A 13,885-nucleotide genomic window follows, 5' to 3' on the forward strand; every position below is an offset into this window, starting at 1 on the left:
CCTCGCAGCGCGCGAAGTACGAAAGGTGCCGCGTGGTTAGGTGTCCGCGACGTCGCGACAATATTTACTCGACTCGGCAACTACCTGGTTATTGCGTAGGCTATTATCGTCACCTGAAACACGCAGCTCACTGTCAGCGAAAGCCAACGAGGACTCAGGATTCAGATGGTTCAAAGACTCAGATGGTTCACGTGCTTATGTTACTTGGACGACGTGATAGTATCGTAAACCACTTTCGCCATGCGCCTTGAGATACTATCAACAATTCTGGCTATGTTCTGGAGAGCAGGGCTTCAGCTAAATTCCTCGACGTCACTCATCGTCAAACTACAGCGATTGGCCCTCTTGTTGACGCTCTCGGACTCTGACCAGAGCCAGGGAAAATTTGCGCCGTCACGAAATTCCCTGTTCCTCGCTCAGCCGACGATCTCCATAGTGTCGGAGGCTGTAGCCTCCCATTTCCACCACTTCGTGAAATGCATTGTAGCCCTCGCACGCCATCCTACTGACTTTCTTCATCAAAATGCCTCGTCTTGTTAGGGTCCTCTGCAAGCGGACGTATTCTCTGAGCTAATCGCCTTTCTAACTACTCAACCAAGCCACGCCCGTTTCGACCGCGAGAAGTGTTTACGGACGCCAGTGTCCATAGTATCGGTGCAGTCCTGGCTCAACAGGAACGACGTACGCACCACGTTAATGCATACGCTTGCCATCTGTTCTCAAAATCGGTATGCAACAAGTGTATTCCATAGCGGGAGTGCCCTTATCTCGTCTGGGCGGGCGGAAAATTGCATCTCTTCTGGAATATGGCCGGGCTTTCCGTGTCGACGCTGACCACCGCGCCCTCTCTTGGTTTCGTTCACTGAGAGATAATTCACAGCTACTGCCTTTAAGGCTACGCGTGCACTTAGCCTGTTCTTAGACAAATCGTCTAGAATTCAAAGATTAGGTTGGGAGTAAAGAAGCGAATTATTGCTGAGTCAGCGTCATTGATGCGTATTTTCACGTTATTGTGTCCCTGTCTTCCTAACGCTGCCTTGCAAAGAACGCTGCAGCCCCATCACTACCAATTGATCTCCTATTGTTGAAGCATGTTCGACGAAATCTACGAGTAGCTTCTATTGGATATAATCATCGCTCTGAGCCGTACACGTCATGCTATAGTGAATACAAGCGCTGGTCATTCTTCTGGAACTCTTAGCATCGCGTGAGCTTTGTAAGCAATAATTGTGGCAACAACGTGGTTTCTGTACGCAAGGAGGTTCTTGTGGAGGGCATCGGACGTACAGACGTCATGAAGTTTTCGATTAGTACAAAACGCTCCCAAAGATCGTCAAGCTCTTTCGACTCTGGTTTTCTTTTACGTAGACCTTCTTCACTCGTCTTGGTGGCTCTATTTCATATAGATTCATTGACATGATCAAGCTGAGTTTGCTGGGAGGCCAACTGTATGAACCAAATAGTTCTTCATCGCCCCAGCTAAATAGCTATAGGGTACGATTTCTGAAGAGCAAGCTACGGTTCGGCTACGCAGAGATGTCCGAGGCAATTAGCGCCACAGTAACTTATCTGAGCTTCTCTGCTATCAGACTTTTTCCACAAGTGAATTGCACACGATAACAACCAAATACGGTGAAACCGAAATAGCTCGATAAATACAAAGGATAATAAAACGCATAGAGCAGATGGTAGACGCAAGCAGAGTCCATCTGGTCGCCGTTTGAAGTATCAAAAGAGCTATGGCGCCCTGCTGAGCTTTTCCACTGCAACATGTCTTCCCCGCAGGCAAGCTTTTGCCACGATCCCCCAGACTGATTTCGCCGTGACTTACCATCATAATAAATCAATGGCCATTGCCTTCTTGCCAATATAGCCTTCGTCACTCCTGATTACGTGGCCCAACTATCGCCGTCTTCGCACTTTAATCTCCAACATATACTATATGTGCCTTAGGAGGCAAAAAAAAAAAAAAAATAACGTAACCTCTTCAATTAAGCAAAACTTTTATCGCTTCAGTGTTACTTCCTGAATGATTTCGGCAATCTTCGTGACAAATACTGTTGTCAGGACGCAACTTGTAGGAGTCAATTTTTTACCACTTCTCAACATTCATCTCAATATTTAGTGTTCAGCCACCTGTGTCTTCTGAACGGTAGAATTCTTATCGGGGCTGTTATGGCGATCGAAACTAAGAGCGAGAAAGCGAACAAAAGAAAATAAGTAGTGTCAAGGTCATGACAATATTTCAAAGCTTAGAGGAGCAATAATTCGCATCGCGAACGTGACAGATGCGCACCTAAAAGTGACTACACTATTTTCTTTTTTCTTGGCATCAGCTCTTCCGTTCTTTGTGCCGCAGCTTTGCGCAATTCGCAGTCCGTGCTGACCGATAGCCTGCCATATACACACCCTCTCCTCTCTCCGCCAAGGCTGCGTTTCGCAATCACGTGGCTTCGTCTGCCACCGTACGAGGAGCTGAGTTTGAGAGGCCCCCCGGATGCTGCAGCTGGCTTCGAGACGCAACACACTCCAACGCCGCCTTTAGTGGTGCTCCGTAGCCGACTGAAAATCTCGGCTGAGGCACTCCCAGCACTTTAGTTGCGGCGTAGTTTCAGCGTTCGCGATACTTTTCCGCGAGTGAGTCAGTTTGTAACCTGGGTGACGACGAAGTGTGCTCATCTCCTTCCGCCTACCACGAAGTTTTATTGTAGGGGCAATACAGTGCTGTCTGTTTCTTATTCCCGAGGAACGCGGCTTCACCAGAGTGACGATGCTGCACGCATTCGTCACACTTCTTGTATTCTTGGCCTCCCTTCTGTTTTGGTGAGTGTATTCTGTTTTTCATATTCAGCATTACTGCTTCTTTTCCTTCATCCATTCTTACAGTCTATACGGCATCAAGTTCAGGTTTTGGTCAGTTCTTTGTATCAGGTTCGCCAATAACAAGTGCCATTCCTCCGATCGTTTCGTCTCATGTCAGTGGGTACTTTTATAACGAAGTCGCAATTAGCAGAGGGCGCAGTGCTTTTAGTGACGCTACCAAGGTTTGTAGTCTTTAATTTACAACTCTATATCTCTAAAGGCTCCTCTCGTTCTTCGTTTCTTGTCCATTTCTAAGCTTTTAACTGTCGTGAGAACAGGATGCGGAACATTAGCGTGATCGGTGCCCTCCCAACTCGTTCAACTTATGCCACATTTCCGGGCCCTAGCGATGGCAGCACTGCCAACGTGCAGGCCTTACGACTGATGAATCATGCAAGCCTTCATACACATGCCGGTAAAGACATTTGCCCTTCATTTAAAGACCTTAGCTCTCCTGCGCTTGTATATTTTCTTGCCGATGTACGGTTTTGGCACACGGCTTTGCAAAACACGCTGACAGGCGTTTATGCTAGGGTCAACAGAGTGCCAATGCGGTGTAAAGAGGCGACATAGGCGTGAGAGAGAAACGATGTATGTCGAGGGAGGGGAGGCGCGTGGGCTGAAAGCTAACTGTTCAGGTGACGCATGAGGTCCAAGCGTCGACGCTAAGCAAACACCGACGTGGAATTCTCGCTTGCGAACAATCCTAGCGTAAGAACTTTTTTTCGAATACTGGGGGGGGGGGGGCACGTTCTTTTTGTACGAAGCATGCACTTCTCAAGGCGTTCACGAGTATCCTAGAAATGGTGGCTTTAGAAGAGACGGGGACGGATAAGGAGATGCTATGCTGGGAAGCAAATGGCAGCTGTCAATTTCGGTATTTGCTGCCGGCACGCGACCCACCCACGTTACCGCGTCGTCTCGTGAGAACGAGGCGTCCGCGGTGCTAGAGAGGACGCCGCATGCAGTTATTGTCTGTTTTTTTATTTTCTGGAACCAGCACCTCCCTTTCCTGCAAACCGAACCGAGGTAACAGCTGCATATATTCTGGCGGGGGCGCGCAAGGTCGCGCGGTTTGGGAGTGACTCAACCCTGGTATCGTTGAGTATCGTTGAGGCAAGAAATGGAGTGTTTAAATTTCGCGCCATTACCGTCGTACGGCTCTTCTTATAGTGCAGAATGGGGGAGTTGAGAGGCCATTGGCCACATATATTTGCGCACGTCACGCTCCGGTTGATCGCATAGCGGCTCAAGGAGACGTAGGTCTGTGCCTCACACCCGACAGCAGGGGAATGAAGGCTACGGGAAACCTCGGGACGCTTGCGGTAAACTGAATCCGCTCGTCGTTAGAATAAGAACAACAACGAGTGGTATGCGTTATACCACATATGAAACGCTGAAACTTTGGGTGGCCTCGTAAACCGTGTAGACAGGCGCTGGCAGGACCTAATTTTGCTTCAATTCTGCAATGCAATACATGACGCTGCTAACCCGCGTCTTTTGGGTAGTGGGCGACCGAAGGCGAAACAGGAGCTGTTTTTCACAGGTGATTTAGGAAGAAAGAAAGGCTAGTCTAAAACATCCAGAAAAGCGCGCTTTATGTATTTTTCTTTCGTCGGAAACGCTGTAACGATTCTTAGCGATGTTCAAGGGCCAAGGACCTTCAAAGCAGAGCCTGTATTCACAAAATATATTTACGCTAAAATTGTTCCCGAAAAAAAATTTCAGCCAATGCTGATGCTGGGCATACTACAGCGAAGGCGGCCGGGTAATTGTGTATTGCACTTACGATTGCACTTTTTTTGTGAATCCGACCCCACATCGCTTCTGGGGCCGAAGATATAGGCAGTATGGCTCGCCATATGTTTAGAAGTTAGACCTACCAAATTTCTAGAAAATAGCGAGACTCGACGAGAGCTTCGATCAGGCCGTGAAGGGCGCCTCTTGTCAGAACTGCATTCTATGGCATCTATTACTGAAGGATAGTGAAAATAAAATTTTCTGCGATAACTACTGAAGTCTACTTAAGACAAGACGCGCCAACAAATTTTGCATAATCATCATCATCATCACCACCTTATTTTATGTCCACCTCAGGACGAAGGCCTCTGGCCGCGATCTCCAATGCGTCGTGCTCTAGCTGATTCCAAGTAGCGCTGCAAATTCCTTAATTTCATTGCCCCACCTAATAGTCCGCCGTTTGCGGTTCCCTTGAAACCCATCCTGTAACTCTAATGACTGACATGTTATCTGCCCTGCCCATTACGCGTCCTGCGCAGAATCATTTTTAACGCGACTTGGTTAAAGGGCCCGTGTCGCGAAATATCCGATGACAGCGTCGGACGTTACTTAGTGCAAAATCATACCGCACCGCAACCCCAAAGGCCATCTGAGTGGCGCAGAGGCATTAGTGAACTAATTGAATTTCTCAAAGTATTATGCGTCAGAAAAATCGTAAAGTACAATCTAAGCACAATCTAGCAGACTATACGAGAAAACATTACTTTGTTACGCACAAACTCAAACGCAAACCCCCTTTCCGGCATTTCTACCATTCAAATGGCGACTATGGCCTCCAAGATTGGCGCGATCCAGTCGGCGCGCGCACGCACGCCATTCTCAGAGCTCATTGAGCGGCGCGCCCGTTTCCTTGCGACAACTCTAGATAGCACTGGCCTTCACCGCTAGCGGTGAAGGCCAGGGCTATCTTCACCGCTGCGGCCTTCACCGCTAGTGGTGAAGGCCGCAGCAAGCGGCGTATCTACGCCGCTTGCTGCGGCAAAGCTAGGAAAACGATGGAGCATGCTTGATTATAATGTGAAGATAAACGCCCAGCCGTCGATTTAGGAATCACTGGCCTCCTTGAAGGCGTTAGGTCCAGCGAGAGCGGGGGGAAAGTAAAGATATCCGCAATAGAGATTAGTAAGAGGCGATAGGAAGATTGGTGGAAGAAAAGTAGGGAAACGACAAACAACGGAGGCATACAAAAACAAAGTTCGCTATAGGGGTTCAGAAACTTTGGTTATGGGAGTTCATCGTGTTTTTTTTTTCTTTTTTAACCTAGTTAGCACATCAAGTAATAAAATCATGTCTTTGTTGGCACAACCCACCGCTCCGTTTCAAAGGGGATGCTCATATCATCCATCCATCCATCGCGTTCAGTTTCTACCAGAAAGCTTCGTGCTAAGCGTTCGGCGCCAACGTTTCCCGGTAAACATTACGGTTAGATGAGCTGCAGTTGCCGGGAAGTGTGAGCAGTAGACGGGGATCTTCGAATGATATACGGGAGGAAGGGGGGGGGGGGGGAGACGTTCCACTCTTAAATGCGAAGTTAAGCTTCCTCCCAATTTTTTGTTTATCTTACTGACAACTAGAATATCGGTTATCTACATTTACTCTCTCACCCATACCGATCTTGTACTGCCTCTTTAAAAATACTAAGCCTAAAATTTTCGTTCCATCGCAGTTTGCTTTCTCCTTCCTATTTTCCCGGGCTTTTTTGTTAATGTGCAAGTTTCGGCCCCATATGTTAGCATCGGTAGAATGCAGTGATTGCACTTTTCTTTTCGACGAAAGAGGTAAGCTTCTAGTCAGGATTTGGCAATGCCTACTGTATGCTCTCGAACCCATTTTTCTTCTCCTGTAAACTTTTTTGAGATCAGGGTCCCCGGAGGATAATTGACCTAAATAAACGCTCTCCTTCACATACTCTAGATGGCTGACTGGCGATCGCGAATTCTTGTTTCCTTTCCAGGCTATATTATATGCCGTTTTAGGTTAGCTAGTCGTCAAAAATAGCCGCCCAAACCCGGACAGAAAAAACAAACATGGCTAAGGAAATGAATAAAACTACCTTTTATGCCGCCACATATATTTTCTCCGAGACGCGTCAACTTCGTGATGATTTGATTCATTCGAGTGCCGAAGTTGCGGTTTTATTTTATCCTGGGCAATCAAATAGTTACAGTTCATTAAGGAATACATAGCTAAGTCACAAAATATTCGGATCTGCTGTTCACAAAAATGTATACATAGCATTACATATTTACCTTTATTTTCAGGTGGGTCCGAAGGAAGTACACCTTCTGGAATGACAAAGGCATTGCACACCTTACCTTCTGGCAATATCTGCGGTTTTGCATCGACCTCTACACCAAGGTAGATCGATAGATTCACGATGCGTAGGAAAAATCTGGGGAAAGAACGGAAAGAAATTTGTCTCGCAGTGCACTGAAAACATGGACGCTTTCTTCTTATCCCTAATTATTATCCCTGATTAACCATGCAGCGGCTGTTTGAGTTGATGGCTACTGCACTTGCGCTAATGAACATGTCTACGTTGAATGGAAAGTTCATGTCGCGATAAGATAATGAGCAAAAGGCTCTCTGAATGCTCTCTGAATGCTCTCTGAAAGCCTAGATTCAATACATCAAAGAGCGATACGGCAGTTGGAGGTACCAGAAAATGAAAAAAAAAAGAGAAACACGCTGATTTCTTCAATATTCTTGTGATATGCGTTTCGGAGCTGGCAATCATTCTATCACATGAAAAAGAAAAAAAATGAAATAGCTCGACATTTAATCGTGCGACGATTGTAAAGCGTGCGGAGCTAGAGCTACGCTGCAGCACATGCTGTGGGCATGCACCTGTAGCGAGCAGCAGGAGTCCCCCGACGAACGGGGTAGACATGGCAGTCTCGAACCGAGGGGCGCGTTGGGAGGCGGCCCTACTCAGCCACGACCTCGCTGATCAACTATGGGCCGTCCGGCACGCCGAGGACTCGGGGCCGTCACCTAGGCTGCGGTTCTGATGGCCCCACCCCACCCAAATCGCCGGATATTTACAATAAAGTTTTCACTCACTCAATCTCGGAGGGCGTCGCCATTCAGTGTTGCAGAAATGTTACAACAATGTGTTATCTATAAATTGCATGGCAGCTAACATTAGCCAAGCTGTGCAACGAAAAAAGAAAGAACATGGTGCAAGATGTAATTCTAGGACCCACAATGTTCGGTCGTCAGAAGTGTGATGGCCTAAAATTGTGCGTGCTATAATTTCGTCGCACACCGAGTATTCCTGATATTTTCTTTTTTTGTGTGTTGAACAGCTTGGCTAACGTGAGCTGGGACACTCTGTATGCTACCAGTCGCGCTGCCACGCTAAGCAAGAGTTGTATTTTCTAACTAGTTCACCATTGTTTTCAGCCCCTAGGCAGTGTGATAGTTAGCAGCTACAAGCGGCATGGTCGACTCTATGGGTAAGTACTGATTTATGTCATTTTCTGGTGTAAGTTACCTTCTAAAAACAACCTGTAGTCCAATGTAACATTCTGCTTTGAAGTGTGCTCACGCGTATAAAGGTAAAACAACTGTTTTCTCTGAATAACATCAGTGAAGCCAGCATGACAAGTGCCGCTCCCACACACTTTCAATTATCTCTGTCTTTTGTCATTCAATATTGCCATATACGTTCAAATATACCGATCTTATCATCTAATCTCAGCTTTAGTCACTACCAGATCCATGTTTTTTATTCTATTGCTTTAATGAAGCACCTGTTATCTGCCTTAAGCAATGCACGACCTTGCCATTCCAATTTGCCTTCTTTAGTCACCGCTACGACATCATGTACGCGGGTTGAATCCGTAATAAATGTGATATTGCATTCCTGTTTTAAGAGTAAATATAAGATATGCCACAGCCAACAAACTTCTGTCTTTAACAAAACCGCGCATGCATGCGCGCGCTAGAAGCAAAGAAATGAAACAATATCGCAAACGCACACGCAAATAGATGTTACGATGTAACTAAAATGAAGATGCACATATGTACAAAACATTTTCCGCAGTTCTTACCAGGGTGCTACGCCAACACTTGTCGTCGCCGAACCTGAAATTCTGCGCGAGATCCTGGTGTCCAAGTTCAAGAACTTTTCGGACAGATCGGTAAGCTGGCGCAAGTGCGATTAACGCATGGAGTGCCGTTTATTTTTCTCTCTGTTATTACACAACGAGCACAATGATTTATTTTTAATTGCGTGGAAATAAAAAGAAAGAAAATGCCATGGATGATGACAAGTGCTCTTTTGCTGTGGTTCTCACATTTCTATCTGACAAAAGGAATGCCAAAAGGAATATGGCGAGACATTTTAAACGCGGGAACGTAGTGGTACTTCAGTTACGCTGAAAGGATTAAATGTGCGAGCAAGTTCATTTGCGGTTTTTTATTACTTACTTAATGAAGATGAAGTAACCAAGAAATGCATTAAATATGAGTAAAATACATTCAAGTGAGAAAATACTCACGCAGCAGTGCAGGTTTAAGTTACAAACTTTAATTTGCCTCGCTTTCTTGTGACGCTCTCGATATGTCGCGGAACCTTAGGTCACACGGCAAAGGAGTACATTTGCAGACAATATTGATACATGCATATTGCTTGTTTCTTGTGGCCGATGCACGCGGGCGCCCCGACGAAGACGACGAACACTCTCTGGCTCTCGAGCTGTAGGCTTAACTGGCCAGCGCTGCAGTTACCCCTTGTAAATATAGTTTGTAAATAGCCTCCCGTCTCAATCCTTCGTTCGCGTAACATTTTGGTGGAGGGTGCGGTTCCCCATCCTCGCCACGGAGCTCCGCAGCGGCCGCACCGTCCTGCTTTCCGCCATGGCTCCCGGTGACACCTCGTTTACTTCTACTCCGGCGACCCGGTCAACAGCGTACGCTACGGTTACCAATCCCCGTGATCCTGGCATATTCTATAGATGATGTAGACGTTGAGGGCTTGCTCAGCCTGTATGAGCATGTTGAGCTTGTATGTATGATGAGTTTGAGGATGTATGAGCTTGGGCGGAACTCCTCGTGTCTGATTCCGGACACACGATGACGAGATGTCTAGCTGGGATGCTTTCAAGGAGAAGCTCAGCGACCTCCTTGGAAATCCCACCGGTCAGCAGTTGGCTGGTAGAAAAGAGCTTGCCACCGTAGATCGGTCTTCTACTGAATCGTATGCCTCGTACATACAAGACGGGCTCGCTCCTTGCCGGAAAGTCGACGAGAAAATGGCCGAGGTTGACAAAGTCGGCATCGTACTCAAAGGTATCGTGGATGACGCGTTGAATTTGTTGGTTTTCAACAATGTGTCCTCCATCGACGGCATTGTCAAGGAATTCCACCGCTTTGAGTTCGCCAAAACCCACCGCGTCATCCCTAACACGGCTGCGACGTCGTCTTGCGTCGACCTTACCGCTTCGCCACCCTTAAATGAGCACGTCACACGTATTGTTCGCAGTGAGCTCGAGGCTACAAGTCCTGCGCCGTTCCATCCACGCTTACCTGACTCCACTATTGACCAACCAGCCCCAACGATATTCCTCATTCAGGCAGTTGTGCGACAAGAATTCTGGGTTTTCCTGCTGCCTGCTCCGTCTCCCTACCTAATGCCCGACCGGTGCCGACTGCTACGCCTCACGGTGATCTGTATTCCCCTCACAGATACCGCATCGATACCGAGGGGAGAACTTCGGACGACAAGCCTATTTGCTTCCGTTACCTCCGCTTTGGCCACGTCGCTCGCCACTGTCGCTCCCCCCCCCCCCCCCCCCCCGACGTCGCCGTATTCAAGCTCTTTTTCCCCGTCTCCTCGCCCATATACCGAGCCGCGCCGTTACTCGCCTCACCGTATGCCTCCTTCCTCTGACGTATCCGTCAATGTCAGTCCCCCTGCTCGCTCGCCGTCACCTCAGCTCCCTCTGTCCCCGTCGCCCCAGCCACGCCGCTATTCGTCGCCGACCAATTATGGACCCCCCCCCCCCCCCCCCACCCCGGACGGAAAACTAGACCAGGAAGCTCCTGGAGGTAGTGCTGCATTATCCTCATCGTTTCGAAATCCTCCATTAACGCTCTAAACGAACCAGAACTTACTTGATGTCCACGTAGACGGTGTCCCTTTGACGGCGTTAATACTGGAGCCCAGGTGTCCACAATGAGTTGTAACCTCCGTCGTCGACTGAGGAAGGTTCTCACGCCTCCTACTACTTGATCCGTACCCGTGGCCGATGGCAGCACTGTTGACGTCACTGGAATGTGCGCTTCCCGTATAAGTATCGTCCACCGCCACGTTCCTGTTTTTTTCACAGTGCTGACCAATTGTCCCCATGACCTAATCCTCGGACTCGATTTTCTTACGGCGTATTCAGCTTTGATCGACTGTCCGGCCGGTACCCTTTGCCTCGAACTACCTCTACTCGCGCATATTCGTGCTGAACTGCCGAGCAACTTCAGTACGACCGCCTTCGTCCGCCGGCCGCCTAAAGCCTTGACTTTCGTCAATTTGCTATCATCTTTTACTGTGCCTGATGGTGATTACGTCGCCACATCTTTTCCTGATGTCCTTTTGATGCGCAATATCACTGTGCCCCACTCCGTCGTCACCGTCGCCGATAAACGGACATGGCTCCCCGTCATCAATTTCTACGTGACAAAGGAAGTTCTACCGAAAGGCATCTCGGTTGCAACGCTCCGTGCTATCGGAGATGCCACGTCACGACGTTTTCCGTAGACGTCTGCTCAGATTCTTCACCATGTGTACAGGATGCTATTTGCCCTGACGCAACATTTCGTCCCATCGTTGCTGCGGACCTATTGCCTGAACAAGCCGCAGCTCTGTGTCGCCTTTTGGTGCGACGATTGGCAAACGGCCACAAACCCGCAAAAATCAGTCTCGATGCCTATTTCACGCAAAAAGCATGCCCTTAGTTACTCATACTATATTGATGACAACAAACTTGAGACCGTTGAAAAACACAAATACTTGGGCTTAACTTTTACATCAGAGTTACGCTGGAATACGCACACAGAAGATGTGTGCATCACATCGCTTAAAGCCCTGTGGTCATTGAGGCGGAACCTCAATCGGGCAACCCCCTAAATTAGATGTCTTGCTTACAAAACTCTAGTTAGACCAATTATTGAATACGCTAAAATTGTTTGGGACCCACACACCATAACTAACTGTTTTTAATTTGACCGAATGCAGAGGCTAGCTGCCAGGTTTATCTTTATTAAATATTGTGGCATCCATTCTCCAACAGAGTTATGTAAATTATCTGATCTAGCACCACTTGAGCTGAGGGCGAAATAAGACAGATTAAAATTCTTCTTTTAAGTTATTCGCAGTCAAGTAGATATTAAACCGGATTATTATTTTGAGCTTCCTATGAATGCGTCAACGAGGCATCGTCATAGTATGTACATTCCTCCTCCACTCGCCCGCAATGATTGCTTCAAGTTCAGTATCTTTCCTAGGGCGATAAGAGAATGGAATTTGTTACCCGACGCTCTTGTAACCTCGATGTTCTTAACTGCCTTTTTGGAAAGTCTTAAAAGCACAACTTTTTTGTAATGACACGTAGTGAGGTGCCCAATATGTATGCATTTACTTTTACATGTGTGACTCTTATTATGTCTATGACAATGCGGAGACAAATTGTGAATGGTTTCTTTATTACGTTCCCATGTTTGTTGTATTTCGTACGACTTTTCCATTCTAAGACAAGCTTTGTGAGTCAAACTTGTAACTCTGTCGCATTCTATGTTTCGTTTTGTTGTTTTTATTCTCTACTCCTGTAGTAGCCCTAAGAGGGCTAACAGTATAAATAAATGAATGCAAAATGCACAGAGGGGATAGCATCAGGGGCCTCGGACTCTTGCTGGAATCTCTCGGGGGCAGCTCACAGACTATAGCCCGCACTACCTCCAAGACGGCGAATATGCTTCGGCTTATCCTCAGGGTCTCGAACCGCAAGGGGGAGTCTAAGCGAGAGCAATCTCCTCAAACTCTACCACGCTTTTCTTATGAGCCGCGTTAATTATGTAGCTTCAGCGTTGCACTGGTATAAACGTGATGAGGCCAAAATCGACGCCCTCAAGCGCAAAAGCATCAAGCGCGTGCCGGTTTTCCACTCACTACCAGCACCGCGTGTCTCATGGAACTAGGCATGCACAACACCCTGTCAGAGGTGATCGAGGCCCAACGAGTGGCCCAAATAATACGGCTCTCATCATCGCGAGTGCGGAGAGTCATCCTCGAATTTGTTGGGTGCGGTCACCAGGAAATCACGGAGCGCAATCACCCATGGTCCGAGATACGTTCAAGGTAGATCCCCCGCCACGTAGGGCCGGGTAGCCTGGGCTCGTTCCTTAATAAAAGTGGTTGCGGCCACTCCGAATCTTCCATGTTTTGCTGACGCCACCCAGTACAGGCGCTCTGATCACTATGTCGTAGTTTCGGTTGACTCCAATGGCACTCCCATTAACTCAGCATCCGTGCGGAAGGTTTCTGCAACAGTGGCCGAACAGGTTGGTATAGCTACAGAAGTGAAGGACCTTCTACGTCCCAATATCTTTACAGACTCCAGGTCTGCTGCCCGAGCGTTCGCATCCGGCTCGATCTCAAAGGCGGCAGCGGCCATCCTCGGCACTGAGGGCGCTGCTGGTTTTCATATCGCCAAATGGTTCCCGGCCCATGTGGGAATCAATGTGCAGTCTGAGGTTACTAATGCCAATGAGTTGGCCCATGACTGTGCGCGAGGTCTTACGTACCGCGGCGGTTCCCGGGAACTAACGAGCGGTGACTTAGGACTGTACAGGGATTCGCTTCTCCCCTTCCATAAAATCTTGGCACATTATCAACCTACTCGGCAGGCCTTTCCGCTACCACATCCTTAACTAACTAGACCACAATCGTCGGCCTTTCGCATGCTCCAACGGGGTCGTTCACCTCCAGGGGCCAATTCAGTAACTTCGCGTCTAATATAGAACCCCACCGCTCAGTCTGTGGGAAGGCGTACAGCTCTTTATCTCATATGCTTTGGCGATGTCCTGCGTTACGCAGTTCATCGCTTACCACTCTAACGGACTGAGAGGCAGCCCTTGAGAGCAGTGACCTCTCAAAGCAACAGCAGGCTGCCCAGAGGGCCTGCGACAGGGCGGATGACCACGGTATTCCGACTCCGACGTGGGTGCG

At 48.0% G+C, this 13,885-nt stretch overlaps 1 protein-coding gene across 1 annotated transcript in view; it reads left to right on the forward strand.

Moving 5' to 3' along the window:
• LOC126545059 (uncharacterized) overlaps positions 1-13,885 on the forward strand; it is an 89,345-nt gene that overhangs the window by 41,819 nt on the left and 33,641 nt on the right. Inside the window, exons 15-18 of the mRNA XM_072286841.1 lie at positions 2,671-2,823; positions 6,924-7,020; positions 8,068-8,120; positions 8,711-8,807. Of these exons, the coding sequence (XP_072142942.1) occupies positions 2,671-2,823; positions 6,924-7,020; positions 8,068-8,120; positions 8,711-8,807 (400 nt within the window). The remainder of the gene's footprint in view (positions 1-2,670; positions 2,824-6,923; positions 7,021-8,067; positions 8,121-8,710; positions 8,808-13,885) is intronic.

Source organism: Dermacentor andersoni, chromosome 3 (assembly GCF_023375885.2).
Source record: "Dermacentor andersoni chromosome 3, qqDerAnde1_hic_scaffold, whole genome shotgun sequence".
Classification (NCBI taxonomy): Eukaryota; Metazoa; Arthropoda; class Arachnida; order Ixodida; family Ixodidae; genus Dermacentor; species Dermacentor andersoni.